The following is a 26,907-nucleotide window of genomic DNA, read 5'->3' as shown; positions in this document are numbered from 1 at the left end:
AAAACAAAAATAAAGAGTGCTGAGAATGTAGCTCAGCAGTAGAGTGCCCCTGAATTCAACCCCTAGTACCTCAAAAAAAAAAAAAAAAGGGCTGGGGCTGTAGCTCAGTGGTAGAGAGCTTGCCTTCCACATGAGTTCAATCCTCAGCACCACATAAAAATAAATAAAGATATTGTATCTATCTACAACTAAAAAAAAAAAATGATGGAGTGATGTTGATGTACTAAAAACATATGTGGGCACTGGTTGTCTATTTTGATTGCATGTTTTTTGTGGGGAGGTACAGTGTTGGGGATCAAACCCAGGGCCTTATGCATGCTAAGCAAACACTCTACCACTAAGCTACATCCCTAGCTCCTACTGAAGTTTTTTTGTAGTTTTAAATACATATATCTTTATAAAGAGAAAAAACCTACCTCTACTTTGGAAGTGAAAAATGATGATGAAATAGTAAGTCTCAATAAAAAATAACAGAAGAAATGAAATGGAAGATATGCTGAGTAGTGAAATCATTGCCTTTGTTTAGTCTGAATCTCTTTTGTTCAAATAAACAATATAACTTCAACTAAAACAATATGCTATAACAAAGTGAACACATAAGTGGATACAAAAAATCCAGCTGTTGATCCTTTTCATTGAGATGCTCAAAGTGCAGTAGGAAACCCTGCTCCTCACAGCCAAATCAAAAGTTATGGCTTTGAAGTCTAAGAAGCAATGTTAAAAAGCATCTCCTGTTACACACACAAAAGATCTAGCCATCACCTATATTCCAGCAGCCCAAGATACTTTAGCTCCCAAGGCAGCATAAATATACTTAAAGAGCACCCCTAGGATAATCAAGCTTGACCACTATGCCATCAAGTTCCGCCTCACCTGAGTTGGTCATGAAGAAGAACCCCAAACTACATTTGTGTTCACTGGCCAACAACCAGATCAAACAGGCTGTGAAGAAGCTCTATGACACTTACATGGACAAGATTAACATCCTGATCAAGACTGATATATAAAAGAAAGTGTATGTTCATCAGTCTGATCTATGCTGCCAACAAATGGGGATCATCTGAGTGCAGTTGGCTAATTCTAAATATAAGATCTTTCACTGTAAAAATAAAAAAAAAATCTGTCTTCTTTTAAGTCATGTAATAAAGGAGACTTGCAAAAAATAAGACAATGCCAATCTCATTCACACCATTTTGTTTTGAACATAATTATTTTCCATGAAAAGAAATAACATTTAGGTTAACAGGTGGTAGATTTTATATTTTTAAAATGCATTAGTATGTATTTTTAAAGGTTCTCAGAGTATATTTTTATATAAACCTGTATAAACCAAAAGCACTCTGGAGTTCTCAGTAAGTTTTAAGAATATAAAAGGGTCTGTACCAAGGATTGAACCCTGAGGTGCCTTACCACTGAGTCAAATCCTCAGCCATTTTTATTTATTTATTTTTATTTTGAGACAGGGTCTCACTAAGTTCCAGAGGCTAGTCTTAAACTTGCAAACTTCCTTCCTCAGTCTCCTGAGTTGCTAGGATTACAGGTGTGTGCTGTAGAGCCTGGCACAAGAACTGAGAAGCTGAATATAGGGGGAAAAAACTTGTAATTTAATATTAAGAATAAAGGGTAACAAGAGGGAAAAGAACCTGATTAATATTAAACTCACACTATCCCCCTAGCTTCAAATCAACTTTTTGATCTTCATTGATGTCATTTCATATAGTTAAATTAGTGGACACAAATTATTTGGAGTTCTGCTTTGTTCCCTTAAAATTCACATCTATAGCTTTCATCTTTACCTACTACCACTAACCTAATTTAAACAAAAATGACATTAGATACCTTTCAGTTTAAAAGAAATTCATTAATCCTTTAATCTATTTGACTAGGCCATAACCTAAAATAGTTTTTATATGTTACCCTATTGCCATCTGCTGGCTATGTTGTCTAAGTACACTAAACAACTGTAAATATTTACTTTCTGTAACTGAGCTCTCCCCCTGAAATTATCCCACAGAAAAGAAGCTGCCATATATAATGTTTCTTTAAAATCTCACATTATAAGCAGTTGTTCTTGGCTATAGTTTTAAATCACCTGGGAGTTTTTGAAAATCCTAATGTCAAGATCTCTTCAAGCCAGCATCAAATCAAAATCTTTAAAGTTATTAAAATAAAAGGCAACCATAGACTGAAAAGAAATATTTACAAAAATGTTTATCTGACAAAGAACTTGTATCTAAAATACATAACCTTTTTTTTTTTTTCCCAATGCTAGTGATCAAACCCAGAACCTTGTGCAAGCTAGGCAAGTGCTCTACCACTAAACTGCATTCCCAGTCTTATAAACAACTCTTAAAACTCAGTAAGAAAACCACCCAATTTTTAAGATGGGCAAAAGATCTATCAAACACTTTACCAAGGAAAATATGTGGACAGCAATTAGGTATGTAAAAAGATGCTCAACATTAGTCATTAGGAAAATGTAAATTAAAATCATAATGATACCACTTTGCAGCTATTAGAATAGCTTAAGTTAAAGAGACTGACTTTTGGGAGCAGTGAATGAATTATGGTCCTTGGGCTGTCCAGTGGCAGAAGCAATGCCCATCTTGGGAACTGTTGGAACAAAGGCATCAATTTGAGACTGCCCAGTGGCTGTGGTGATGCCCTGTTCAAAAGGAGGTACTGTGCCAGCCACAGAATTATCAGTTCATGACCTAGAAGTTCAGACACCAGCTGCCTGGGGATAGAGAATTATGGGAGCAAGCTGATAGTTCTAATTGGGCTGTTTATACCCTCAACTTCAGTTCTGTTTATCTTGAAGAAACTTTCTCATAATAAATGCTTTTTTTTTCCCTCAAAATGCCTTTACTTATCTTTTTTTGGTGCTGAGGATTGAACTCAGTTCCTCACATGTGCAAGACAAGCACTCTACCACTGAGCTACAACCCCAGCCCTCACAATAATGTTGTTGTTAAAAATTATATAATAACATCACAATAATGTTGATGTTAAAAATTATATAATAAACATGCCAAGCTTGTTCGTGGTCACTATCTCCCTATCAGGGTTGATAGAGAAAAAGCCAGGCCTCAGCGGTTCACTATTTGTGTTTTTGTCTGTCCTTTCTTCATCCCCTCACCATCCTATTTGGTTACTTGAATTAATGGCCATGTAGGTCGAGGCAATTGACTATACTAAGTATTGGCCATAATATGAAGCTACTGTAACATGCATACACTGCTGGTAGGAATATAAATGTTAGAAATCAAGTTGGTAGTTTCTTAAAATATTACACATACCCTTGTCATAGGACCCAAACATTCTGGTTCTATCTATAGTCACAACAAAAGTTGTAGTAGATTGAATAGTGAGTATTCCCTCCCGATTCATGCCCACTAGAAACCTCAGGAAGCGACCTTATTTGGAGAGAGTCTTTGAAGATGTAATTACTTATAATGAGGTCATAATGGATTAGAGCAAACTATAAATCCAATGGCTAGAGCCCTTATAAAAAGAGATGACAGAGATACACAAAGAAGGTCACGTGAAGACAGAGGAAAAAAATGGATGGTGCAGCTGAAAGCCAAGGAACACCAGCAATGTCCAGGAGCCAAAAGTTTCAGGAGCTAGCAAAAGGGAAGGAGGGGTTCTTTCCTAGTCTTCAGAAGAAGCATGGCCCTAGCAACACCTTAATTCCAGACTTCTATCCTACAGAACAGTGAGAGAATAAACTTCTGTCATTGTCATTCACACGATTTGTGGTAATTTGTTAGGGCAGTCCTGGGAACTAATACAAAAATATAAAGTACAAAAACTTGTATTAGAATATTCTGACCAGCTTCATTCATAATGGCCCCCAAATAAGAGAATGTTCATCAACCAATGAATGAATATATGAATCTTCTTTTTATGTCCACATAATATAATACTATTCTGGGATAAAAATCAAAGAATGTTAAATGGAATTCAAAATGAGACAGATGAGATTTGAGGGTCTGTTACACTGCACTGAACAGACTGTGTTAATCTAACTATTCTACTAAATGGAACTACTTTTTGACCTTTTATCCTATGTTGGTGCTCCCCATTCCACACCCACCAAGTTCTGAACCCATTACTCTTCCCACTCTCTTCCTGGATGAACTCAGGCATTCCTATGGTTTAATTTACTGTAGTGATGATGCTCCCTGAAACCTCCAACAGTAGTTCTCTTTTCCAAGCTGGACCCCAAGTCCTTGATCTTCTGCTGGCACTAAGACCCAATATACCAGAAATTAAAGTATTATCTTCTCCTCATACCTATTCCTGATAGATGGAACAGGTTAATTCCAGAGGGATGAAAGAAAAGGAATAAGGGAGTGTATAGTATATTCAAAGGCATTTAAACCAAATTAATGAAAAGAAAGCAATCAGATAATTAGACATCCCATAGTCACTATTCAAAATGTGTCCAAAGACCAAAATCACATCAACTGGGAACTTGTTTGAAATATATGTTTGAAATAAGACTTCTAGGCCCCATTCCAAACAATGAAATTAGAATTTGCATTTTAACAATTTGTGAAGCCCCATACAGGATTAATTGTCCAGACTTCTTTAAAAAGTCTGTCACAGGTTCTGGGTGTGGTAATGATCTTCATGTCTACAACTTACTTTTCTTTCTAATATATTTTTTTTTAGTTGTAGACAGACACAATACCTTTATTTATTGTTTGTATGTGGTGCTGAGGATCAAACCCAGTGCCTCACACATGCAAGGAAAATGCTCTACCAACTGAGCCACAACCTCAGCCCCTACAACTTAGTTTTAAATGGTTCATAAACACATACACACAGAGAAAACCAATGTGGCATAACATTAACAGTTATTTAGATGAAGGTGTCCAAGAATGTAGGTGTCCATTCTGTTAATTTTTTCATTTTTTCCGTGAATTAAAAATGTCATCCAAATAAAAAGATGCAAAATGGGAAGAATATGCACTATTCTACAGCAGAAAGGGTTAAGTTTTTGATAACAACCAGCATGATTTATACAACCATGTATTTATCTTAGCACCTAGTTCAGAAGACACACATGAGTGCTCAATAGACATTTGTTATACTAAAAGGGAATTTGTTGGGCTGAGGATATAGCTCAGTTGGTAGAGTGCTTGCCTCACATGCACAAGGCCCTGGGTTCAATCTCAGCACCCCCCACCCCACACACACACACAAAGGAATTTGTTTAAGTCAGAGATTCCCAAGGTATTAATAGCTGTGACAATCAGCTGGCTGTCAGGTATATATGCATCTATGGACTGTACTGTAAGAGTATGATGGCAAAGGTTTTAGGGTTAGTCAGACCTGGATTTTATTAGCAAGGTACCCTTGGTTTAATTTACTGTAGTGATGATGCCCCCTGAAACCTCCAACAGCAGTTCTCTTCTCCAAATTGGACCTCAAGTCCTGGATCTTCTGCTGGCACTAAAACCCAATGTACCAGAAATTAAAGTATTATCTTCTCCTCATACTTATTCCTGATAGATGGAACAGGTAATTCCAGGGGGATGAAAGAAAAGGACTCCACATGGAAAATAATAATAAAATAGTATCTTATAGGGTAGTTATAAGGATTAAATGAGATGTAAGATAATTAATGTACTTAACGTTACTTAATAAACGTTAATTGTCATTAACAAAGTTAGATAAAAGGTATTCTATAAAATGGATATGTTGTTTTTGTGGACAAGATTTTGACTTTATTTTTTTTTTTTTAATTTTTTATTGTTGGCTGTTCAAAACATTACATAGTTCTTGATATATCATATTTCACACTTTGATTCAAGTGGGTTATGAGCTCCCATTTTTACCCCATATACAGATTGCAGAATCACATCAGTTACACATCCATTGATTTACATATTGCCATACTAGTGTCTGTTGTGTTCTGCTGCCTTTCCTATCCTCTACTATCCCCCCTCCCCTCCCCTCCCCTCCCCTCTTCTCTCTCTGCCCCCTCTACTGACATTCATTTGTCCCCCTTGTATTATTTTTCCCTTTCCCCTCACTTCCTCTTGTATGTACTTTTGTATAACTCTGAGGGTCTCCTTCCATTTCCATGCAATTTCCCTTCTCTCTCCCAAGATTTTGACTTTAATTGGAGGATTTTGTGGACAAGATTTTGACTTTAAAGGTCTTCATATGCCCTATGGAGTTTTTTTTTTTTTTTTCTTTCCTACAGATGTATTCCCCAGTTCAATCTGGTCTGCCATAAAAACAGAAAGTGCAGAGATTTTTCCTTTGTATCCTACCTAGGGATATTTTATAAAAATTAAAATGAAAAGTCAAGGGGAGTGCCAAAACAATTTTTGCTTCTCATTTTTACTTGATAAAAGGAAGAAAAAAAAAGAATTTAGAAAGATAATCCCCATGGATGACCAATTCAAAAGTATCTTCCCTCTTCAATTTAATCTAAGTACCCATCATAAAGAACTGAAGATTGGCAAGATAAAACTATTATATATGACTTAGTGAATCAAATTCAATGTTAAGAAAACGTGTGAGCAATTTTAATAAGTTACCCCAAACTACCTTGACTAGAAAAGTTGTTTTTATAGGAGTTTACTGAAAAGTTTTCTGGAAGCACTTAAAGAAAGAATAAGCATCTGTCTTTTTAATTTACTTGCACCTATTACACCTACATGTAACAGGACTGACTTCAATAGATGATAGTATAAACCAATTATTCTATAAAATTCTAAAGTAATCTCTGAAAGGTTGACAACTGTGGCCATGGGCCAAATCCAGCCTATTGCTTGTTTCTGTGAACAGTTTTAATGGAACACAGCCACATTCATTTGTTTATATATTGTCGATGCCTATTTTAACTACAACAGCAGAATCAAAAAGCTACAATAGAGATTATATAGCCCAGAAACCATGTAATATTTATTATCTGTTCTTTATGGGGAGAGAATCGCTGGGCCCTGCCCTAGACAAGCAATCCAAGAATATAATAAAGACTGTTAGACTCACCTGAGGTGTTGTCTTTTTATATTGGTCTCCTCCATCTATTACATCCCTTATGATTTTTCTCTTAAGAAATTCATACTCTTCTGGACTCAGATGAATAGACTCCATGGTTTTTCCACAGCATGAACACTGACCACTGTAATTAAATTTTTATAAGTTAAATAATGCTCTGGAAAAGTACTTTTTCTAAAATTAGTAATTCTAAGACACAAATAAAGTGAAAGGTAATAGAAAAGAACATGAAAACATTTTTGATCATCACATGCATATGATTTCTTTTTTCTTCTTTTTTTTTAGTTATACATGGGTACAACATCTTTATTTTGCTTTTTTTATTTTTATGTGGTGCTGAGGGTCAAACCCAGTGCTTCACATGCGAGAGGTAAGCACTCTGCCACTGAGCCACAACCCCAGCCTGCATCTGATTTCTTGAAAGCCTGAAAATATCACATATTAGTGTGCCAGAAAACCCAAAAAAAGTAAATCGGTAGGCACTGGATGAAAATTTTTAAGTAATTCCTAAAACACAACTGTGTCTCAAATCTCCAGGTGCAAACATCTCTAAGGCTTCACAGTGGTTTATGGTACCAACAGGAAAGAAAAACATTTTGAGCACTGTAAAGTCTCCATATGCAAAAAATGGCTCTTTCCCGGGGCACTCTAATTATATACTCTATTTTTTTTTTAATTTTTTTTTTTTTTAGTTGTCGATGGACCTTTGTTTATTTATATGCAGTGCTGAGAATTGAACCCATTGCCTCACATATGCTAGGCTGGCACACAACCACTGAGCTACAACCCCAGCCCTATTACATACTCTTAATTATCTTATTCCTAAAGGGTTCTTTCATATTTTCAAATCGATAGCAATAAAACTTACTAACCCTGAATCAAACAAGTTAAAAATAAATATTATCCTTTACCTTTTCTGGATTGTGGTGAATTGTCCTTTCCATTGTTTTCCAGGAACACTATTAAAAAAAAAAAAAAAAGGAATCAAATCATCGGATTAGATTCCTACTGAATTGAAAGATATTCATTGTATTTAGAAACTCTGTAATAACTCTGAAGGATCAGGATACTTCCCTAGAATGGTTTAATTACAAGAGTGGTTGCTATACTGTGTTGGGGCTAAAGAGCAAATGGTATCCTCCACTGGGTCTCCTCCTTCCTATTGGTTCACCTATAATCCAATCCTCAACTTCTTCAAGTCTAAATCTATCTTCACTGGAGCTATACAAAAAGCAGATGATCTTAGTAATACAACCTCTAAATCAAACTCAACTCTAACCTTCTCCATAGTTGCTAAAGTGTGCTCCTACTCAGGATAATTTCTCTCATCTCTCATACTATTCTTATAGATCACTGTTATTTAACAGATCAGGTTTTGTATTCCTAATTAAGTTGAGAATACCATCATAAAAGATTTCATATCACAAAATACTTATAGTGTTAGACCGGGACGCAAGAAAAGACCACTGACTCCAATTAAAATCAAATTAAAGCAAGCTTATTTTTTCGACCGGCCAGGCTGCCTCTCCCACCCAAAACCGCGGGAACAAGACAGCAGCAGCAGCTTTCCTGCAGCCCAGCTTTATAGCCCAGAAAGTTACACAAAGGGGGTTTACAGATAACAGAACTCTGACAAGCATAACACTAATGGTAGTTTACATTTTTGCTGGCCCCGACATCAGAATTTATGAAGGTCATTAGAGCCTCAGAGAGGGTTGCTATCTGGCCAGGGAAGGCCAAGATTTGTGAGGCATCACTAAAGTTTCAGAGAGGGCTGCTATCTGGTCAGAGGGCCAGGCATGGGTGAGTTCAAGGCATGGGTGAGTTCAAGGCACTGGCAGGCATTCCAAGCAGGTTCAGAATTTGCAGTAATTTATAGTAAAGCCAAAATTATCTTTTCATGGCTTTGTGGCGAGATGGCTTCCAATTTTAAGAAAAGATCAGGTTGGGTCTATCAATGGTGCCTAGACTAACTGAAGTCATTCAAAAATTATTTGATTTATTTTCTCAATTAACTTTCCTCTTTCATTTTTACCATCAGTTCTTATTGATTCCAATCCCCTCTCTCCCCAGTTCTTAATTCAGGACCTCATCATCTCCCACCCACTAAAACTGCATTTAAACAGGTATTCCTGTTTTTAATATTAATCCTTCTCCATTCTATTCTTCTCATTGTTTATGCAATAACCTTTCTAAAACTCCACTCCAAAACCAGCATTCTTGATAACAGAATAAAATCTGAAGATTTTCACACTTTGGCTCCTCCTCTGTTGATATTGTCAAGGTATTTAAGCATAATTTCTACTTTAAAGCTCTGTAAAACATATGTTATAAAAAGGAAGAGAAAAAAGAGGAAGGAAAGGGCCTGAAGTCCACTAATGATGAAGAAATGAGAACAAAGACTAAACCAATAAATAGGTATAAAAACAAAGTGAAAGCAGAGAGCTTTGGAAAGCAGCCAAATCATGAAAGATCCAAACCCAGGAAGATGAAGTTTCAATTTTGATACTTGCATATCAGATTTGATCAGGAATCTCATCCCATTTAACCCATAGAAGTTGATAGAATGCAGAGATTAAACAGAATAAATATAAGTACATTATCCCAGTCACTAGACTTCAAACAGAACTTCTAAAACTACTAATATGGCCTAAGGACAGCTCTAGTCACATACTATATCCTTTTTTTCTTTTTGGCACTGGGGAATTAAACCCAGAGGCAATTTACCATTGAGCTACATTCCCAGACCTATTTACTTTTTATTTTGAGATAGAATCTCACTAAATTGTTGGCCTCAAACTTGTGAACCTCGTGCTTCAGCCTCCAAAGGCTCAGGGATTGTGTGCTACACTATACCTGGCTATCCTTTTGTTTCTATGAACTTGGCTATAAATATTCTTTTTTTTTAATTTTTTTTTTTTTTACATGAGCTTTATTATTATTATTATTATTTACATTATAATTCTTAATAAACCTTTATACCACAATTTATCATATCTCTGTATACAAGATATGTTGACACCAAATTCACATCTTCATACATGTATTTTGTACAATGATGAGGGTCTCCTTCCACCATCCATGCAATTCCCCTTCTCCCTCCCTTTCCCTCCCACCCCTCTTCCCTATCTAGAGGTAATCTCTTCCCATGCTCTTCCTCCCTACCCCATTTTGAGTCATCCCCCTTATATCAGAGAAGACATTCAGCATTTGTTTTTTTGGAATTGGCTACCTTCACTTAGCATAATCTGTTCTAATGCCATCCATTTCCCTGCAAATGCCATGATCTTATTATTTTTTAGTGCTGAGTAATATTCCATTGTGTATAAATGCCACATTTTTTTAAATCCATTCATCCATTGAAGGGCTCCACAGTTTAGCTATTGTGAATTGTGCTGCTATAAACATTGATGTGGCTGTGTCCCTATAGTATGCTGTTTTTAGGTCCTTTGGGTTTAGTCCGAGAAGAGGAATAGCTGGGACAAATGGTCCTCGGGATGCAAGGTTGGTTCAACATATGGAAATCAAGAAATGTAATTCATCACATCAATAGACGTAAAGATAAGAACCATATGATCATCTCCATAGATGCAGAAAAAGCATTTGACAAAATACAGCTCCCATTTATGTTCAAAACACTAGAAAAACTAGGGATAACAGGAACTTACCTAAACATTGTAAAGGCTATCTACGCTAAGCCTCAGGCCAGCATCATTCTAAACAGAGAAAAACTGAAAGCATTCCCTCTAAACAAGACAGGGATACCCTCTCTCACACTTCTATTCAACATAGTTCTTGAAATACTGGCCAGGGCAATTAGACAGACAAAAGAAATTAAAGGACTAACTATTTGAAAAGAGGAACTTAAACTAGCACTATTTGCTGATGATATTATTCTATACCTAAAAGACCCAAAAAACTCTACCAAGAAACTTCTAGAACTAATAAATGAATTCAGCAAAGTGGCAGGATATAAAATCAACACCCATAAATCAAAGGCATTCCTGTATATCACTGACAAATCCTCTGAAAAGGAAATGAGGAAGACTACCCCATTCACAATATCCTCAAATAAAATAAAATAAAATACTTGGGAATCAACTTAACAAAAGAGGTGAAAGATTTATACAATGAAAACTATAGAATCCTAAAGAGAGAAATAGAAGAAGACCTTAGAAGATAGAAAGATCTACCTTGCTCATGGATAGGCAGAATTAATATTATTAAAATGACCATATTTCCAAAAGCACTATACAGGTTCAATGCAATTCCAATCAAAATCCCAATGGCATTCCTCATAGAAATAGAAAAAGCAATTATGAAATTCATCTGAAAAAATAAGAGACCCAGAATAGCTAAAGCAATTCTAAGCAGGAAGAGTAAAACAGGTGGTATCATACCAGACCTTAAACTATACTACAGAGCAATAGTAACAAAAACACATGGTACTGGCACCAAAACAGGCTGGTAGACCAATGGTACAGAATAGAGGACACAGAAACTAATCCACAAAATTACAACTACTTTATATTAGACAAAGGTGCCAAAAGCATGCGGTGTAGAATGGATAGCATCTTCAACAAACGGTGCTGGGAAAACTGGAAATCCATATGCAACAAAATGAAATTGAATCCCTATCTCTCACCATGCACAAAAGTTAACTCAAAATGGATCATGGATCTAGGAATCAAACCAGAGACTCTGTGTCTAATAGAAGAAAAAGTAGGCCCTAATCTTCATCACGTGGGGCTAGGCCCCAACTTCCTTTATAAGACTCCTATAGTACAAGAATTAAAACCAAGAATCAACAAATGGGATGGATTCAAAATAAAAAAGTTTTTTCTCAGCAAGAGAAATAATACTTGAGGTGAATAGGGAGCCTACATCCTGGGAACAAATTTTTACCCCTCACACATCAGATAGAGCTCTAATCTCTAGGGTATATAAAGAGCTCAACACAAATACTATTCTTAAGTATGTACATTATACTAGATGTCTCAGAAAACAAAAATAAATGCTCTATAATTTCCTTTTTATATGAATGGTACAGATTAATACAAATTGTTTTTGTAGTGCTGGGGAACAAACCTTGTGCATGCTAGACACTCTACTGAGCTATAACCCCACATCCACATCACTATTTGTTTTAAAGAGAGAAAACTTTGTCTTAAAGGGAAAACAAATCTTACTTAGAGATGGGAAATTAATAGACCGATTCTCAGCAACAACAAAAAGGGCTACTTTGGGGTATAACAAAATGAAAACACACATAAAGAAAAATCAAAATTACCTCTCAAACCATGTTTTTATACTGTGTGCAAATGACTCCCCAGGATATAGCTGATTATTTCTTAAATACAAAAGAATGTCAAGTAGTTTGCTGGAATAGTGATCATCTTTTATGTCTTTTCCAAAATCAAAGAAGGCTTTTAAAGTTTCCAACATAGGAATAAGATCATGACCTAGCAATTCCTGATACAAATTCCAGGCTGTGTTCACATCTTGATGAAGGAGAGCCCCTTGGATACAGTCATTATAGTTCTTTATTGAAGGGGTCATGACTTTTTTAATATCTTCTAATAGCATCAAGGCCTCTCTCCATCTGTCTGAATGCATCAATCCCCGAATGAGAAGACTGTAACCCCCAGATTCTAACCTCTTGTATCTGGCTCTCATGATTTCATAGACATCAATAACTTCTGAAGTCTGTTTATGAAAGACACAGAGATACAAATACCTGACCAGTAAATTATAGCCTACAATACCATTGTTTTTTGCTGCTACCCATGCCAGCAGAGATTTAGCCACATCTATAGGGCTATGGCAGTGAGCCATCTGTGAACTTATCCAATTTTCAAAATTGGCCTTTCCTTTAAAGTCTTCCTTAAGTTTATCCCACTCCTCGGAATTCAAAGGTTTTGTTGGGAGTTGAATAGAAATATTCTTCAGAGGTGACAAGACTTGATCGTTACTCTGAGGATTCATCTGTGATCTCTTTTTAGCTGCTCCGGCTGCAAAAAGATGAGGAGAATCAGAAGAAACTTGCTTATTACTGCCCTCATCTCCTTTCCTGAGATATCTGGCCTTGGCAATTGATGCGTTCCCAGCTTTGGTACTTTGTGGAGACATGCTTTTGAGAGAAAACCATCTCTGTTGGTTCCTGATGCCACAGTAGTCTGAGAGGAAGAAGCAGCAAGAGTGCCCTGGGCTTAGCCCAAAGCATGGGCTGCACTTCCAAAGCTTAGAAAAGCTTTGAATACCTGACAACAAAAAATTCATTATGCAATGAGATCAGCACCTGTGATCAAGATGTTCCGAAAAGCCTACTTCCACAACAAAATTAAGGAATTGGGGTTTAGAGTAGTGGGTGGAAGCGCCACTTTTTAAAAAAGGAGACTCCTTTTGTATTACAGTCAAACCAAGGTTCTGCTTTGGAGGCTACCAACAGCAACAAAAGCAATGATCGGGCGGGCGATATCCAACATCAGTCCTGAGTCCTAAGCCAGGAGACAAAGAAGGGATTCTCTGGTGTCTGTTACATTCCTGTCTGAGAACCTGAAGAAAAAAGCACAAGAAGGAAAGCAGTTTGACTCAAGTGATTCACCACTATCCTCAAAAGGGGTTGGATCCCATAGGCGCTGGAAAGGAGGAATTAAAGTCAAAACCAAACCAAGAGGCCCCCATCCCAGTCCCACTAGCAGCGACAGCGACGAAAGCCATCTAGTGGCCCCTCTCCCTTGCCTAACTCTCCCCAGGCCGCCAAATTCGTCAGGTCGGGAAAGATGAGTCCTGGAGGAGGCGGGGGTGGGGTGGGGTGGGGTTGTCTGTCGCGCCAACAACTCAGATAAGAAAGCGTGGTCCTCGAAAGGCGCCGACACGACTATGTACGGATCTCTCTAAGTTATTCACTTCATTCAACAACTCACCGCAGTACTCAGGCTTAACCCAATCTTAGACGCGGCGGAAACTACGGTGTCCACAACGCACCGCGCTACCGAGGGCAAGCCGGGGAGTGGCACGCGTTGGGCAAGGCCTGGCGGCGAGAAAAAAGGCAATTTTGAAACGTGTAGTGCCAGAGGCGGGGTGAGATGGAAACAGCCCTACTGAAGCGTCTGTACATTCTAGAGACCGTTAGCGCCTCCAGAAGAATGAAAAAAAAAAAAAAAAATGTGTAGAAGGCGCGTCTCTCAAGCCGGAAGCACCCGTGAACTCCTGAATCACGTGGTGCACACGCTCCAAAGGCTCACCCTTAAGAAATACGCGGTTTTCCTTATTCTAGCCTTCAAAATCGGTTTTGCATTTTGCATCTCTGCTTCCCCCCCAGATAGTATAATTGCTGTATCCTCCGTTACACCTACAGTGGCCGTTTTTTCCTTTAGCCAAGACTTCCGCCCACATCAAAGATGGCGGTTGGGCGGCCTTCCTAATCTCTACGGAGTTTGGCAGGCTCTGACGTCCGAGCTGGTGGGGTGGAGCGGTTAATAAACAGCAAATGCCGGAGCTACTGCGCGGAATTCTGCCATGGACTGGAAAGAAGTGCTTCGCAGGCGGTTAGCGACGCCCAACACCGATCCAAACAGTGAGTTTGGGAGCCGCCTGCTGGGATAGCCCGGCCCTAAACTAGAGGAGGGGGAAGAAAGGGGAGGAGGAGCAAGTGAAAGCCGTACTTTCCACTTATGACTTACCTCTGGACAAAGGAGGCGGAGTGGAGTATGCTTTGGGCTTCCAAAAAGATTGAACCACACTTCTTTAGCCTGAGCCTCTGACTTCCAGGGTCTTGATCTAGACTTGTGAGGAATAACAGAATAACCCTGGCTCCAACAACTCTTAAACCTCAATTCATTGATCCTACGGCCTTTTTGCTGTCGAACTTTTCACTTTCCTCCTTCCCCATTTTAGATTTTATATTCCTTTTTTACTTATCCCTTATCCTTCATATTGGCATATAAACCACCTGGTTAAATCTTTCCTATTATACACTCTCACAGGGCTGCTGAAATTGGCTGGAGAAAAACAACTGTGGTGAATTGTCTCAATCCACCAACCTAAAGTGTTCCTGTAGGCATTCACTATACACTCAATTTCTCCCAAACCTCCAGTTTGTCCTCACCTTCAGCTGATGACCTTGTTTGCTTTTTAAAATATATCTCATTGAGAAAGTAGTAGTCGAAGGAGAACTTCACGTGTTCCCATTTACCATTTCTGTCAGCTGCTGGCCATGGGTGGCCACACACTTTGTCTCATTTGTCTGAATGAACAGTTCATTCTCCTACTCAAGAGGAGTAGTTTCAGTATTGCACTAGATAACATAGATTCCATTCCCTTCCTTTTTTTTCCCCCTCCTTCCATGCTGGGAGTCAAACCCAAAGCCTTGTGCAAGTGTTCTACCATTAAGCTAAACCATTAGCTCTACACACATTCACTTTCTTTCACTGAATTCTCTCCATTTGTAACCTTCCTCTCATAATCATCAAAATTTCCTTGTCTTCTGGACCATTTCTTTTTTCTTTCTTTCTTCCTTCCTTCCTTCCTTCCTTCCTTCCTTCCCTCCCTCCTTCCCTCCTTCCCTCCTTCCTTCCTTCCTTCCTTCCATGAACCCCAGAAGTGCTTCTCCACTGAACTACATCCCCAGTCGTCTTTTTTTTTTCTTTTCAATTTTGAGACAGTGTCTTGCTAAATTGCTGAGGTTCTTAGTAAGTTGCTGAAGTTGACCTTGAATTTGTAATTCTCCTGCCTTAGCCTCCCCATTTGCTGAGATTACAGGTGTAAAACACGATGTCGTTCTATAATATTCCCCACATTAAGAAAAAGTTATTTGAACCCACAACCCCTTTAGCTTCTGCTACATTTTTTTGAACTCTTTTTAGGCCTACTACTGACACCAGAGATGTAGCTCAGTGGTAAACTAAAATCTACAGCATAAACACAAAAAAGGAATGCCTCTCAAACAAGTTGCCTGTACTTCTACTTTCTTTTCATCATAGTTTTTTTTTTTTTTTTTCAGTTGTAGATGGACACAATACCTTTATTTTGTTTATTTTTATATGATGCCAGGATCGAACCCAGTGCCTATGCATGCTCAGCAAGTGTTCCACCACTGAGTCACAACCCCGGCCCCTCACCATAGTTCTTGAACATACTCCATTCTTTAACATATACTTATTGCATGCTTATTATGTACCAAGTAATATTCTAGTCTACAGCAGTGAGTAAAACAACAAAAATCCCTGTACTTTTTGGGCATGATGGCATACATCTATAATCCCAACTTCTCAGAAGACTGAGGCAAGAGTCAAGTTCCAGGCCAGCCTCAGCAATTTAAGGAAGCCCTGTCTCAAAATAGAAGGGGTTAGGGATGTAGCTTAGTGGTAAAGCATCTCTGGGTTTAATCCCTAGTACTTTTTTTTGGAGCGGGGGAAGGCCCAAACTCCCTGTCCTTGTATAATTTACACTTTAGTGTGGGGAGAGAAGAAAAACAACAACAAAAATAATAAGCTCTCTAGCTGGGCACTGTGGCACAAGCCTGTGATCCTAGTGACTCAGGAGGCTGAGGCAGGAGGATCATGAGTTCAAAGCCAGCCTCAGCAAAAGTGAGGTACTAAGCAACTCAGTGAGACCTTGTCTCTAAATAAAATACAAAATAGGGCTGGGACTGTGGTTCAATGGTCAAGTGTCCTTTAGTTCATTCATTCCCTGGTACCCACCCCCCACCAAAAAAAAAAGTTATCTAGGTTGTACAGATAATAGCTCCTTTTTAAGGCCATTTCCGCGTCAGTGTATTAGATCCCATCCTTTGTGCTCAATCCCTTTTTTTTTTTTTTTTTTTTGCTGTGAAAAAAGTTTATTTGATAGAAGACTCTAGAATTCCTATACAGAAACACAATTATTTTGTTTTGTGCTTTATAAATGTGGTATATATCTGCTTCAAACTTAAAAACAGTTCTCACCAAATGCTACATATTTTTAGTGGTTATGGAGATCATAGTTACAACCAAGATTAAGACAGAAACTCGGGAATGTATAGAAACACAGGAAAGAATATTTTTAAAAGTGCAATACTAAAAGGATTTATGACTAAAATACACATAATTTAGTTAAACCCTGAAAGTCAAATATACTCATTTAAATTTTTTGTATCAATAGATACTAGCAAAATGAACATTTGTATGAGTACATTATCTTATTCATTTCCTCGGCCAATATTTATTTATTTAACTGTTCAATATGATTGATTAATATTTACTGGGTTACTCAAGAGACCAAAACAACAAACCTAATGTTACACTATGGAGCTTAAACAAATGCATAGATAAATACATTATTATAGATCTTGAAAATTTCTGCAAATAAGATTTTGGGATAATCCCTGATAGATTGATGAAACAGGGAAGCTTCAGAAGTACAGCTGAACCATGAAAAAAAAAACAATACAATTAACAAGAACTAGAACATATATTTTGAATTATTTCTATTTCCTAGGCAATGTATTACCAGATCTATCAGTTCTAAAGAGCTACATATAGAATTCCCAATTGCTTGTTCTTATTGTTTTCCTTGGGCTATGCTATCTCTGGAATGATACTTTTTTTTTTTTAATTTTTTATTGTTGGTTGTTCAAAACATTACATAGTTCTTGACATATCATATTTCACACTTTGATTCAAGTGGGTTATGAACTCCCATTTTTACCCCATATACAGATTGCAGAATCACATCAGTTACACATCCATTGATTTACATATTGCCATACTAGTGTCTGTTGTGTTCTGCTGCCTTTCCTATCCTCTACTATCCCCCCTCCCCTCCCCTCCCCTCCCCTCTTCTCTCTCTACCCCCTCTACTGTCATTCATTTCTCCCCCTTGTATTATTTTTCCCTTTCCCCTCACTTCCTCTTGTATGTACTTTTGTATAACCCTGAGGGTCTCCTTCCATTTCCATGCAATTTCCCTTCTCTCTCCCTTTCCCTCCCACCTCTCATCCCTGTTTAATGTTAATCTTCTTCTCATGCTCTTCCTCCCTACTCTGTTCTTAGTTACTCTCCTTATATCAAAGAAGACATTTGGCATTTGTTTTTTAGGGATTGGCTAGCTTCACTTAGCATAATCTGCTCTAATGCCATCCATTTCCCTGCAAATTCTATGATTTTGTCATTTTTTAATGCAGAGTAATACTCCATTGTGTATAAATGCCACATTTTTTTTATCCATTTGTCTATTGAAGGGCATCTAGGTTGGTTCCACAGTCTTGCTATTGTGAATTGAGCTGCTATGAACATCAATGTAGCAGTGTCCCTGTAGCATGCTCTTTTTAGGTCTTTAGGGAATAGACCAAGAAGGGGAATAGCTGGGTCAAATGGTGGCTCCATTCCCAGCTTTCCAAGAAATCTCCATACTGCTTTCCAAATTGGCTGCACCAATTTGCAGTCCCACCAGCAATGTACAAGTGTACCCTTTTCCCCACATCCTCGCCAGCACTTGTTGTTGTTTGACTTCATAATGGCTGCCAATCTTACTGGAGTGAGATGGTATCTTAGGGTGGTTTTGATTTGCATTTCTCTGACTGCTAGAGATGGTGAGCATTTTTTCATGTACTTGTTGATTGACTGTATGTCCTCCTCTGAGAAGTGTCTGTTCAGGTCCTTGGCCCATTTGTTGATTGGGTTGTTTGTTATCTTATTGTCTAATTTTTTAAGTTCTTTGTATACTCTGGATATTAGGGCTCTATCTGAAGTGTGAGGAGTAAAGATTTGTTCCCAGGATGTAGGCTCCCTATTTACCTCTCTTATTGTTTCTTTTGCTGAGAAAAAACTTTTTAGTTTGAGTAAGTCCCATTTGTTGATTCTAGTTATTAACTTTTGTGCTATGGGTGTCCTATTGAGAAATTTGGAGCCCGGCCCCACCATATGTAGATCGTAGCCAACTTTTTCTTCTATCAGACGGCGTGTCTCTGATTTGATATCAAGCTCCTTTATCCATTTTGAATTAACTTTTGTGCATGGCGAGAGAAAGGGATTCAGTTTCATTTTGTTGCATATGGATTTCCAGTTTTCCCAGCACCATTTGTTGAAGATGCTATCCTTCCTCTATTGCATGCTTTTAGCCCCTTTATCAAATATAAGATAGTTGTAGTTTTGTGGATTGGTTTCTGTGTCCTCTATTCTGTACCATTGGTCCACCCGCCTGTTTTGGTACCAGTACCATGCTGTTTTTGTTACTATTGCTCTGTAGTATAGTTTGAAGTCTGGTATCGCTATACCTCCTGATTCACACTTCCTGCTTAGCATTGTTTTTGCTATTCTGGGTCTTTTATTTTTCCATATGAATTTCATGATTGCTTTCTCTATTTCTACAAGAAATGCTGTTGGGATTTTGATTGGCATTGCATTAAACCTATAGAGAACTTTTGGTAATATCGCCATTTTGATGATGTTAGTTCTGCCTGTCCATGAACAGGGTATATTTTTCCATCTTCTAAGATCTTCTTCTATTTCTCTCTTTAGGGTTCTGTAGTTTTCATTGTATAAGTCTTTCACCTCTTTTGTTAGGTTGATTCCCAAGTATTTTATTTTTTTTGAAGATATTGTGAATGGAGTGGTTGTCCTCATTTCCATTTCAGAGGATTTGTCGCTGATATACAGGAATGCCTTTGATTTATGCGTGTTGATTTTATATCCTGCCACTTTGCTGAATTCACTTATTAGCTCTAATAGTTTCTTTGTAGACCCTTTTGGGTCTGCTAGGTATAGAATCATGTCATCTGCAAATAGTGATAATTTAAGTTCTTCTTTTCCTATTTTTATGCCTTTAATTTCTTACGTCTGTCTAATTGCTCTGGCCAGTGTTTCGAGAACTATGTTGAACAGAAGTGGAGAGAGAGGGCATCCCTGTCTTGTTCCAGATTTTAGAGGGAATGCCTTCAGTTTTTTTCCATTCAGAATGATGCTAGCCTGAGGCTTAGCATAGATTGCTTTTACAATATTGAGGTATGTTCCTGTTATCCCTAGTTTTTCTAGAGTTTTGAACATAAAGGGATGCTGTACTTTGTCGAATGCTTTTTCCGCATCTATCAAGATGATCATATGGTTCTTATTTTTAAGTCTATTGATGTGGTGAATAACATTTATTGATTTCCGTATATTGAACCAGCCTTGCATCCCAGGGATGAATCCTACTTGATCATGGTGCACAATTTTTTTGATATGTTTTTGTATCCGATTCACCAGAATTTTATTGAGGATTTTTGCATCTAGGTTCATTAGAGATATTGGTCTGTAGTTTTCTTTCTTTGAAGTGTCTTTGTCTGGTTTAGGTATCAGGGTGATGTTGGCCTCGTAGAATGAATTTGGAAGTTCTCCCTCTTTTTCTATTTCCTGAAGTAGCTTGAAAAGTATTGGTATTAGTTCCTCTTTAAAGGTTTTGTAAAACTCTGCTGTATACCCATCCGGTCCTGGGCTTTTCTTAGTTGGTAGTCTTTTGATGGTTTCTTCTATTTCCTCAATTGATATTGGTCTGTTTAGGTTGTCTATATCCTCCTGACTCAATCTGGGCAGATCATATGACTTAAGAAATTTATCTATGCCTTCACTATCTTCTAATTTATTGGAGTATAAGGATTCAAAATAGTTTTTGATTATCTTCTGTATTTCTGAAGTGTCTGTTGTGATATTGCCTTTTTCATCCCGTATGCTAGTAATTTGAGTTCTCTCTCTTCTTCTCTTCGCTAGCATGGCTAAGGGTCTGTCGATTTTGTTTATTTTTTTCAAAGAACCAACTTTTAGTTTTGTCAATTTTTTCAATTGTTTCTTTTGTTTCGATTTCATTAATTTCAGCTCTGATTTTAATTATTTCTTGCCTTCTACTTCTTTTGCTGTTGTTTTGCTCTTCTTTTTCTAGGATTTTGAGATGAAGCATGAGATCATTTATTTGTTGTTTTTTTTCTTTTTTTAAGGAATGAACTCCAAGCAATGAATTTTCCTCTTAGAACTGCTTTCAATGTGTCCCATAGATTCTGATATGTTGTGTCTGTGTTTTCATTTATCTCTAAGAATTTTTTAATTTCCTCCTTGATGTCTTCTATAACCCATTGATCATTCAGTAACCTATTGTTCATTCTCCAAGTGATGTATGCTTTTTCTTTCCTTCTTTTATCATTGATTTTCAGTTTCATTCCATTATGATCACATAAGATGCATGGTATTATCTCTACTCCTTTATATTGTCTAAGAGTTGCCCTGTGACATAATATATGATCTATTTTTGAGAAGGATCCATGTGCTGCTGAGAAAAAAGTGTAACTGCTTGATGTTGGGTGGTATATTCTATATATGTCAATTAAGTCTAGGTTATTAATTGTGTTATTGAGTTCTATAGTTTCCTTATTCAACTTTTGTTTGGAAGATCTGTCCAGTGGCGAGAGAGGTGTGTTGAAGTCTCCCATGATTATTGTATGGTGGTCTATTAGACTCTTGAACTTGAGAAGAGTTTGTTTGATGAACATAGCTGTACCATTGTTTGGGGCATATATATTTATGATTGTTATGTCTTGTTGGTGTATGGTTCCCTTAAGCAGTATGTAGTGTCCCTCTTTATCCCTTTTGATTAACTTTGGCTTGAAATCTATTTTATTTGATATGAGTATGGATACTCCTGCTTGTTTCTGAAGTCCATATGAGTGATATGATTTTTCCCAACCTTTCACCTTCAGCCTATGTATGTCTTTTCCTATCAAATGCGTCTCCTGTAGGCAGCATATTGTTGGGTCTTGTTTTGTGATCCATTCTACTAGCCTGTGTCTCTTAATTGGTGAGTTTAAGCCATTAACATTTAGGGTTATTATTGAGATATGGGTTGTTCTTCCAGCCATATTTGTTTATTTCTGTTATTAAACATGGTTTGTTTTCCTCTTTGATTATTCCCCCCCCCTTTACTGTCCTACCTCCCACTGTTGGTTTTCATTGTTATTTTCCATTTCCTCTTCCTGTAATGTTTTGCCGAGGATGTTTTGAAGAGATGGTTTTCTAGCTGCAAATTCTTTTAACTTTTGTTTATCGTGGAAGGTTTTAATTTCATCTTCCATCCTGAAGCTTAATTTCGCTGGATACACAATTCTTGGTTGGAACCCATTTTCTTTCAGTGTTTGAAATATGTTATTCCAGGATCTTCTAGCTTTCAGAGTCTGTGTTGAAAGATCAGCTGTTATCCTGATTGGCTTACCCCTAAATGTAATCTGCTTCCTTTATCTTGTAGCTTTTAAAATTCTCTCCTTATTCTGTATGTTGGGCATCTTCATTATAATGTGTCTAGGTGTGGATCTCTTATGATTTTGCACATTCGGCGTCCTGTAGGCTTCTAGGATTTGGGATTCTGTCTCATTCTTCAAGTCTGGGAAGTTTTCTCGTATTATTTCATTGAATAGACTGCTCATTCCTTTGGTTTGGAGCTCTGTACCTTCCTGTATCCCAATGACTCTTAAGTTTGGTCTCTTAATGTTATCCCATATTTCTTGGATGTTCTGCTCATGGTTTCTTAACAGTCTTGCTGAGCTGTCTATGTTCTTTTCAAGTTGAAATACTTTGTCTTCATTGTCTGATGTTCTATCTTCTAAGTGTTCTACTCTGCTGGTAGTATTGTCAATTGAGTTTTTAAGTTGGTTTATTGCTTCCTGCATTTCTAGGATTTCTGTTTGTTTGTTTTTTATAACCTCTATCTCCCTGTATAGTTGATCCTTTGCTTCCTGGATTTGTTTGTGTAATTCATTGTCGAAGTGATCTTTCATTGTCTAATTTTGCTGTCTAATGTCTTCCTTGATACTCCAGATCATCTGAAGCATGTATATCCTGAATTCTTTATCTGACATTCCATCTGCTGCAGCTGTTACCTCTTCTAAAGTTGAGTTGACCTGCATTGCTTGTGGTCCTTTCTTTCCTTGTCTTTTCATACTGCTTGCGTTTCTTTCTGCTTGGTGAAACTGTTGTGTTTTTGAAATGTTTTTTTCCCCTATATATTTGTATTGCTCTTGTATAGTTGAAAAGTCTCCCTTGCAGGGTCGGGCGGCGGTCTGCCTACCTTGCAGGCACGGGCGGGGGCTCTGCTCTGCCCCTCCTCCAATTGGTATGAGGTGTCTACCATGCCCGCGGACCCCTGGGCCTCTTCTGCCGGTCGGTCGCAGGTCTGCCTACCTTGCAGGCGCGGGCGGTGGCTCTGCTCTGCCCTTACTCCAATTGGGGTGACGTGTCTACCACGCTGGCGGGTCGCTGGGCTTATTCCAGGCGCGGGAGGCGGCTCTACTCTGCCCTTACTCCAATTGGGGTGTCGTGACTACCACGCTGGCCGGTCACTAGGCCTGTTCCGGGCGCGGGCGGCGGCTCTGCTCTGCCCCTACTCCAATTGGGGTGACGAGTGTACCACGCCGGCAGGCCACCGGGCCTGATCCGCCGGTCGGTTGCAGGTCTGCCTACCCTGCAGGCGCAGGCGATGGCTCTGCTCTGCCCCCCCTCCAATTGGTGTGACTTGTCTACCACACCCGCGGACCGCTGGGCCTGTTCCAGGCGCGGGCAAAGGCTCTGCTCTGCTCCTACTCCAATTGGGGTGACGTGCCTACCACCCCAGCCGGCCGCTGGGCCTGTTCCATCGGTCGGTCGCAGGTCTGCCTACCTTGCGGGCACGGGCGGCGGCTCTGCTCTGCCCCTACTCCAAATGGGGTTACGTGTCTGTCTCCCCGGCAGGCCACTGGGCTTGTCCCGCTGGTCGGTCGCAGGTCTGCCCACCTTTCGGGCACGGGTGGCGGCTCTGCTCTGCCCCTACTCCAATTGGGGTGACGTGTGTACCACGCTGGCAGGCCACTGGGCCTGATCCGCCTGTCTGTCGCAGGTCTGCCTACCTTGCAGGCGCGGGCGGCGGCTCTGCCCTGCCCCTCCTACCACGCCCGCGGACCGCTGGGCCTGACCTGCAGGTTGGTCGCAGGTCTGCCCACCCTGCGGGCACGGGTGGCAGTTCCGCTCCGCCCCCACTCCAATTGGCGTCACGTGACCACCACACCGGCGGGGCCTGATCCGGGCGCGGGCGAAGGCTCTGCTCTGCCCCTACTCCAGTTGGGGTGACGTGTGTACCACGCTGGCAGGCCGCTGGGTCTGACCCGCCAGTCTGTCGCAGGTCTGCTTACCTTGTAGGCGCGGGCGGCGGCTCTGCCCTGCCCCTCCTACCACGCCCACGTACCACTGGGTCGCAGGCCTGCCCACCTTGCGGGCGCGGGTGGCGGCTCCGCTCCGCCCCCTCTCCAATTGGGGTCACGTGACCACCACGCCGGCGAGTCGCTGGGCCTGCTCCGGGCGCGGGCGGCAGCCCAGCTCCTCCCCTCTGGCTCGAAGACAAAGCGAGAGAGACTCGGGTGTCTGTGACTCACCCTCCCTACCAGAAGACCAACTGTTTCTGTCGCCGCTGGTATTGATGAAGTTCTCTCATCCGCTGCTTTCTGATGACATCAGATCTCTGCCATATTGGTATCCTATGCGAATGGCAGCCCTTCGTTCCCTTTGCCGGGTGACCAAAGCAACGGGTGAGTCCTGACCGGCCCTCACAGGCTCCGTCTCAGTCCTGTTGCCACTGCCCACGAAGGCTTGGTTGGTATTTACCTCCACAGTACTCAGCAGGACCCGGACCGAGAAGCAGTTTCCGCGGGCTCCTTAGCCCTGGGCCAGAGCAGTTCCGGGAGCCGGAACTCAGCCGCTCCGTGCTCGGTGTACGCTCCGTTAAGAGCAGGCTCCAAGAAGCAGTCTCCGTGTGTCATCTAGCACTGAGCCTGAGTAATCTGTCTGCAAGCCGCAGGCGAATGGCAGCCTGGAATTACCTGTTCTATGGCTGAATGAGCTGCGGTCAGTCGAAAACAGGGATGGTGACGTCAGCTCTCCAAGATGGTGGCCGCTGGCCTCCTCTGTGATCTGACCGGTGTGGAGAACCGAAATGGACCGCTTCCTTCCCCCGTCTCGAACCCAGAATTCAGCACTGAGTACGGTGCTTGCACGGCTGGCAGAAACTGCAGCGCTGTATCCCTGCGTCACTATCTCTTTGTTTCCCAGCGTGTGCTGCAGACTCTAGCCGCGGGGCGATTTGCTGAATAAGCAGTGTTACCCTCCGTGCGACAAATCTCTCACGTTTGAGTCCCCGCAGCCGATCCTCGTGTGATGGAAATCCTTCCTCCAGGTTCCGGAGCACCCCACTATTGCTGGAAATTCCTAACAAGATAGCCTTTAGCAGTCCTGACTCGTCATTCTCCCACACAGTGACGCAGCACACGGGGACAATGCACTCCCCTCGCCGCCATCTTCTCTGGAATCTCAATCCCTTTTTTACCTACTCAAAGATGTACCTTTTTTTCCACACTTTTTTATTGGCACATTAATAATTGTACATAATAGTGTAATTTGTTGTCACATATTTGTACGTGCACATAATATAAATACACAATTTGGCCAATATCATTCTCCCCAATACTTTCTTCCTCCCTCTCCACCTCTCACCTCTTGGTCCCTTTTATCTACTGATCTTCCTTTGATTTTCATGAGATCTGCTCCCATCTGTCTTTTCTTTTTTCCTCTCTAGTTTCCACATATGACAGAAAACATATGACCCTTGACCTTCTGAGTTTCTCTTACTTTGCTTCACATAATAGTTGCATCCATTTTTCTGCAAATGACATAATTTCATTTTTTCTTTATGGCTAAATGGAACTCCATTGTGCATATATACACATTTTCTTTATCTATTCATCCATCGATGGATACTTATTCTGGTTCCATAGTTTGGCTGTTGTGAATGTGCTGCTATAAACATGGGTAGGCATGTATCACTGTAGTATGATGACTTAAATTGTCAGGATAAATACTGAGGAGTGGTATACCTGAATCATATGATGGTTCCATTCTAGTCTTTTAAGGAACCTCCATACTGATTTCCATAATGGTTGTACTAATTTACAATCCCACCAACAGCGTACTCAACATCCTCTCCAGAATTTATTATCATTTGTATTCTTGATTCCTGTCTTTCTGACTGGTGTAAGCTGAAATCTCAGTGTAGTTTTGATTTGAGTTTCTCTAATTGCTAATGACATTGAATATTTTTTCAATGTACTTATTGATCATTTGTATTTCTTATTTTGAGAAGTGTCTATATAATTCCTTTGCCCATTTAATAATTGGATTATTTTTTTTCATGTAAAGTTATTTGAGTTCTTTACATGTTCTAGATATTAATCTTCTGTCAGAAGAGTAGCTAGCAAAGATTTTTCTCCCATTTTGTGGGTTCTTTCTTAACATTCCTAATTGTATCCTTTGTTGTGTAGAAGCTTTTAATGATGCCATCCCATTTATTAACTCTTGGCATTATTTTCTTTAGAGGATCTCATAGTTGTATTCTTTTTTTTTTTCTTTTTTAAAGAGAGAGAGAGAGAGAGAATTTTTTTAATATTTATCTTTTAGTTTTCGGCGGACACAACATCTTTGTTTGTATGTGGTGCTGAGGATCGAACCCGGGCCGCATGCATGCCAGGCGAACGCGCTACCGCTTGAGCCACATCCCCAGCCCCTTCATCGTTGTATTCTTAACAATTGCCTTCTTTCCTGCATCAGATTTTCTTAGTCATTCCTATTAGTATATAAAGGAAAATGTATTTTTTTTATCTTAAACTTTTAAAAAAAATTTTTTAGTTGTAGATGAACACAATACCTTTCTTTTATTTATTTATTTTTGTGTGGTGCTGAGTTTTGAACCCAGTACTTCACACATGCTAAGCAAGCACTCCCACCACTGAGCTACAACCCCATCTCCTTAAATAAACTTTTTTGCATTTATTTCTACCTCTAGATGTGCCTTATTTTTGTTTCTCTT

General features: G+C 39.5%; 2 protein-coding genes and 1 non-coding gene across 4 annotated transcripts in view; 1 reads left to right on the top strand and 2 right to left on the bottom strand.

Moving 5' to 3' along the window:
- Positions 1-14,461, bottom strand: part of Prorp (protein only RNase P catalytic subunit) — a 128,585-nt gene extending 114,124 nt beyond the window's left edge. The window contains exons 1-4 of one of the 2 annotated variants that reach the window (XM_071607830.1): positions 14,382-14,461; positions 12,314-13,578; positions 7,935-7,982; positions 7,015-7,147 (exon numbers count right to left, since the gene is read on the bottom strand). In XM_071607830.1, coding sequence (XP_071463931.1) covers positions 7,015-7,147; positions 7,935-7,982; positions 12,314-13,302 — 1,170 coding nt within the window. In that variant the 5' untranslated portion in view covers positions 13,303-13,578; positions 14,382-14,461. Of the gene's footprint in view, positions 1-7,014; positions 7,148-7,934; positions 7,983-12,313; positions 13,579-13,949; positions 14,169-14,381 lie in introns of those variants that run through there. The other variant, XM_027929562.2, reaches the window with a different exon arrangement.
- Positions 6,219-6,302, bottom strand: LOC114088319 (small nucleolar RNA SNORA31). Its single transcript, XR_003581976.1, has one exon. It is a non-coding gene; the product is annotated as a small nucleolar RNA SNORA31 (small nucleolar RNA).
- A 57-nt stretch (positions 14,462-14,518) lies between the features above and the next one.
- Ppp2r3c (protein phosphatase 2 regulatory subunit B''gamma) overlaps positions 14,519-26,907 on the top strand; it is a 40,825-nt gene continuing 28,436 nt past the window's right edge. The window contains exon 1 of the mRNA XM_027929641.2: positions 14,519-14,602. Coding sequence (XP_027785442.1) covers positions 14,545-14,602 — 58 coding nt within the window. The 5' untranslated portion in view covers positions 14,519-14,544. The remainder of the gene's footprint in view (positions 14,603-26,907) is intronic.

Source organism: Marmota flaviventris, chromosome 2, assembly GCF_047511675.1.
Source record: "Marmota flaviventris isolate mMarFla1 chromosome 2, mMarFla1.hap1, whole genome shotgun sequence".
In the NCBI taxonomy this organism is placed as follows: domain Eukaryota; kingdom Metazoa; phylum Chordata; class Mammalia; order Rodentia; family Sciuridae; genus Marmota; species Marmota flaviventris.
This window is presented reverse-complemented; position numbering and strand designations above follow the sequence as displayed.